General features: G+C 40.6%; 1 protein-coding gene across 1 annotated transcript in view; it reads right to left on the bottom strand.

The window, feature by feature from the left end:
• Positions 1–4,264: 4,264 nt before the first annotated feature.
• LOC139463544 (thialysine N-epsilon-acetyltransferase-like) overlaps positions 4,265–4,807 on the bottom strand; it is a 5,855-nt gene continuing 5,312 nt past the window's right edge. The window contains exon 5 of the mRNA XM_071244815.1: positions 4,265–4,467. Coding sequence (XP_071100916.1) covers positions 4,282–4,467 — 186 coding nt within the window. The 3' untranslated portion in view covers positions 4,265–4,281. The remainder of the gene's footprint in view (positions 4,468–4,807) is intronic.

Raw genomic sequence — 4,807 nt, 5'->3', positions numbered from 1 at the left:
AGCAAATGTTATAACTAAGAACCTCGGCCAGGAATCATCATTTTGAGGTACTGTTTCTTTAAAAGAAGAGTCCACATGTCGACAGTTGAAAGTCTTTGATGAACCAGAATGAGTGTGTTGTGTGTAATTAATAGGATTCAGTACCCATGCTCCCTACCCGCGTGTCAACAAGGACGACATTGCCGTGGAAGCCAGTCTGCAACATCAGGGCTACAAAGGTGCTATACTACAGAAAATAAAGACTTGAAAAGCTGTGATATCTTAAAGAACACATGCCAGGCTGGTTCGGCCCATGACACATTTCTGAAGAACACGAAAACCCAGATTGGCCCATGACATAAAACTGCTGGCAAAATTCATAATTTCATAAATAATGTGACCAAAAGCCAGTTGTGATATCAGAGTGATGTCAGAGTAACTCGGATCAACAGAAATCCATTTCAAATCACTGAGAGAGTCACACCAAAGCTGACACCAGAACCACTGTCATTGATCTAAAAGGCCGAAAAATATCCGAAATATCACATTTGGCACTGTCATCGTAATACTAGCTGTTTGTACGGTATCAATATACCGGTTGTTATATTATATATACTCTTCAAAAAAAGAAACTTGACATAGATGTAAAATCACTTTGCTAAATATCTAAAATAATTACATTAAATGAGAACCAAATAAGTCAAACAGAAAGATGATGTGTCTATAATTCGCGAAAACACATTCAAATCACATAAACGTAGCGTTTGGGGATCAATTTTACAGCTTCATCCAAACGCCCCCCTGCTGAATGTGTATAACAATCCACATCAACGGCTGTTCATACAGTCCTTATAACGGCAGTAGAGGCGGTGACAGAATGCCAAGACTGAATGCAGCTCATCGGAATTACGCCATTAGGAGATTACAAGCTGGAGCAACTCAGCAAGCAGTGGCCAGGCACTTTGGCGTATCCAGACAGACAATTTCCGCACTGTGGACCCGATACAACAACGCCAACAGAGTTGACGACAGACCAAGGTCAGGAAGACCAAGGGTGAAAACCCAAGCACAAGATCGATACATCCGGCTGCGACACCTCCGAGACCGCACTACCACAGCCACGTCTACAACCACACAGATCCCTGGGGTACGCACAATATCAGATCAAACGGTACGCAACAGACTCAGGGAGGCTGGACTTTTTGCACGAAGACCTGTTCGACGTCATGTATTGACCCCACGTCATCTGGCGGACCGTTTGCTTTGGTGCCAACAGAGGGTTAGATGGGCACGTGCAAGTTGGAGAAATGTACTGTTAACTGACGAGTCCCGTTTCCCACTCACACGTGCTGATGGGCGCGCACGTGTCCACAGACGTCGGGGTGAACGTTACGCCCCCAACTGTGTGCAGCAGGTTGTCCCATTTGGCGGCGGATGTGTCATGGTATGGGCCTCTCGTGCAAGTGGCAGGTGCATTGACATGTGTGCGTTACAGAGACTTGATCCTACAGCCTTACGTTCTTCCTCACAGTTTCAATTATGGTTTCTGTGTCCTTTTTTGAAACAATCGCGTTATATTACATTGTGAAAGTCAGTGTCAAGTGTCTTTTTTTTGAAGATTATATTATATTATATTATATTATATTATATTATATTATATTATATTATATTATATTATATTATATTATATTATATTATATTATATTATATTATATTATATTATATTATATTATATTTAACTATATTATATTATATTATATATACACTTTATATATATAAACTTTTATTATTTGAGAGCAGTAACTGAAGCATGAAGGTCCACGACTAATTCAGGAGTTGTTGGTATACATCTGATTTTACTGTTACCTTGGCTGCTGAGGCCCAACTCGTTGTTACAAAGCATATCTAACTCGCTTTCGCTCGTTAGATACGTTTTGAAACAACTCGTTGTAAAATCAATGGTATCTGAAAGACACTCGCGTAGTAATCTCTATAGATGTATTGATTCAAGGAAACTACAGGAAAGTGGTTGAATGCAGCTTTCAGGCTGGCGACTGGCGACTGGCGTTAATTTACATATTTATGTATTGATTCAAGGAAACTACAGGGAAGTGGTACAATGTAGCCTTCAGAATTGGGACTGGCGTTAATTTACATATTTATGTATTGATTCAAGGAAACTACAAGAAAGTTGTTGAATGCAGCTGTCATCCTGGGGACTGACGTTGATTTACATATTTATGTATTGATTCAAGGAAACTACAGGGAAGTGGTAGGATGCAGCCTTCTGACGTTCACATACATATTATTTTTAAACGTCAGACAACATTTTACAAACATGTTTATTATTGAATCGTTCATGCTGCTCTATTTGATTCCAACATATTGCGTATGGCTATGACATCTCATTGTCAATATGGATTAAAGCACCCTCCTCATTTGTCTTCGGCTGATGAAGTTGGTTGGTATACTCCAAGAGTTCCTGTTGACTTCCAAACTGTTTTAGTTCACAACCGATGAATTGCAAATTATGTTCAAGCCGTACAGTCACAGTCTTTCTGTGGTTCTGCTAATGAGGAGTTAGTTAGACCAGTCATCAAAGTTGTTGTTATGAGAGAGGAGTACTTACCATTTGTTAGCTGAGGTTTTGTGTCAGCTAAAGGTGGCAGTTCCAATGTGGTTTATCAAGGCTTTGTTAAAGTTTTTCACCATGGTTGGCTGGCCTAGGACTATTCAGTCAGATATGGGCTCTAATTACATGTCAGCTGTGTTCCAACAGGCTGCACCAGTTCGGTATAACACAAATTGGTCTGAGGGATCTAAGCAGGAATAAAGGAAGCCATTTAAATATTGAAAAGTCCCTATGAATTTGCCCTATCAGTAACCTTGGTTTTAAAGAGGAATTTCATTTTATGTTGATGTTTATCTGCCCTGTCATGTTCATGTATATCACCTTTCTTTGTATGTCTGTTGTCAAACAAAAAGTACAACGTTCAATAGCAAGTATCTTTATACAGTCATCATACATTTATGTTACGTCAGTACATTTGTTAATCAATTTATGTCCATGTAGCTCATTTGTAAATGGGCCAGTGGACTTTCATGCAATAAACAATTGAATTGAATTGAATTGAACTGAATAGTAGTTTGCTATCCTCAGTATGAAGGTAGGTTAGTCGTATAATGAGCTGGATATTTTGCCCCAGTTCCCTGCCCAGAGTAACTGGACCACCCAGCACCTTGACTACTTTAATGCTCTCATAGGTTCCATAGCAACAGCTTTTAGCCAATAGCATGCGTCTATATGATCACATGACAGGGGCCGTGGCCACCATCGAACCTCTAAATGTTTCAGCAGCCACTTTCTGTATGCACTGCTTGGGCGTTACATCTCCATATTTGTCAGTGGATTTTGTTTTAGGTAAGAGCACCAGTTCCCCCAGACTGCAACTAGGCCTATTGTGTGCAATTGTAGGTAATTTCAATGCATAAGTATTTCGTTAGCATGAGTAGGACTTGTGATTTCATTAACAAGTGTTTGGTCACTGTGGTCAGCCATTCTTGCTCAAACTGACAAATGTCACTCATCTGTGTCTGTCCAAAAGTGCACTCAATGGCAAGAATAAATGGGATTTATCTATTGTCTTGTTTTACATCAACTTCAGTAAAGTAAACTTTGTGTTTGAAAGTACATTACCTGAATTCAAAGTTCCACTTATTCCAAATTGTTGCTGCTGTTTACAACTTCAAACGTGGCTGTATCATTGTCTTTGTTTCTAGACCACGTGCTCAATCAAAGCACCCTGGTACAATCTGAAAGTATTTAGTGGCAAACCCGCCCACTGGCGACTCTTGACCTCTTCACTGGGATGCACATCTTATTTTTTGGTTATGTTCGGCTATCCTCAGCACTCTCATCACTCTTCCGGTTGCATTACAAAATGGCTGCACCGGATGTAAACATGTCCTTGTCATGTGACCACATGGCCCCAGATGATTGGCTAAAAGCTGTTGCGGTGGAATCCATAGAACCCGTACCTTGAGCCCCCTATTTTACAATGTGTAAAAAGCCGGGTATTTAGAACTGGGGCAAAATATGAAGCCTCTACATATATTTACAAATCATTGTTGCATTTACGCTTACTGATGTACTGTCTAATGTGCTCCCCCAACACGTCTATACGAAGAGTAACACCACACATGAACCTGTTCAACACACTGTGAACGATGTGTGTAAGGAACATTCGTCACTCCACACATGACTGAACACGGAATTCCTGAAGGGGGTGTTCTGTCTGCATGTTACTGTTTGTTTACTGTGTCTGTGGCTACTACAGATCTCATGGCATTAACATCAAGCCTGTACACCAGCCAACCTTCGCCCTTAGACATATCCACAGCTCCCAACTTCTTGTAGAACTTTATTGCCTGTACGTTCCAATCGTGGACTATCCACTCTACCTCCCTGCATCCCTTCTCTAGGGCAACCTGAAGGATGAAGAAGACATTATGATGTTAACAAGTCAAGCACGATGCCCAGAGATCCTATGTCCCCGCTTCCCTGCGACCTTAATAACCCGAATCAAATAAATACCAAGGGGGAAATAGCCATATATAACTCACTGAAACAGACTGCTGTATTTCCTGGAATTATTCGTATTCACGTCCGTGGGTTTCACTAATCATAGAAAGTGTTAAACATTTGTACATCATGTGCACATTTTGTGCTTTGCTCTACAATAAGCTGGCACGAAGTGATATCACTGAAGTGATAAACACAATGCAGAGATAGTGGGGGCATAGTTCATGAAGCACACTGAGATAATAC

Source organism: Haliotis cracherodii, unplaced genomic scaffold (genome assembly GCF_022045235.1).
Source record: "Haliotis cracherodii isolate W230 unplaced genomic scaffold, xgHalCrac1.p SCAF_16, whole genome shotgun sequence".
Classification (NCBI taxonomy): domain Eukaryota; kingdom Metazoa; phylum Mollusca; class Gastropoda; order Lepetellida; family Haliotidae; genus Haliotis; species Haliotis cracherodii.
This window is presented reverse-complemented; position numbering and strand designations above follow the sequence as displayed.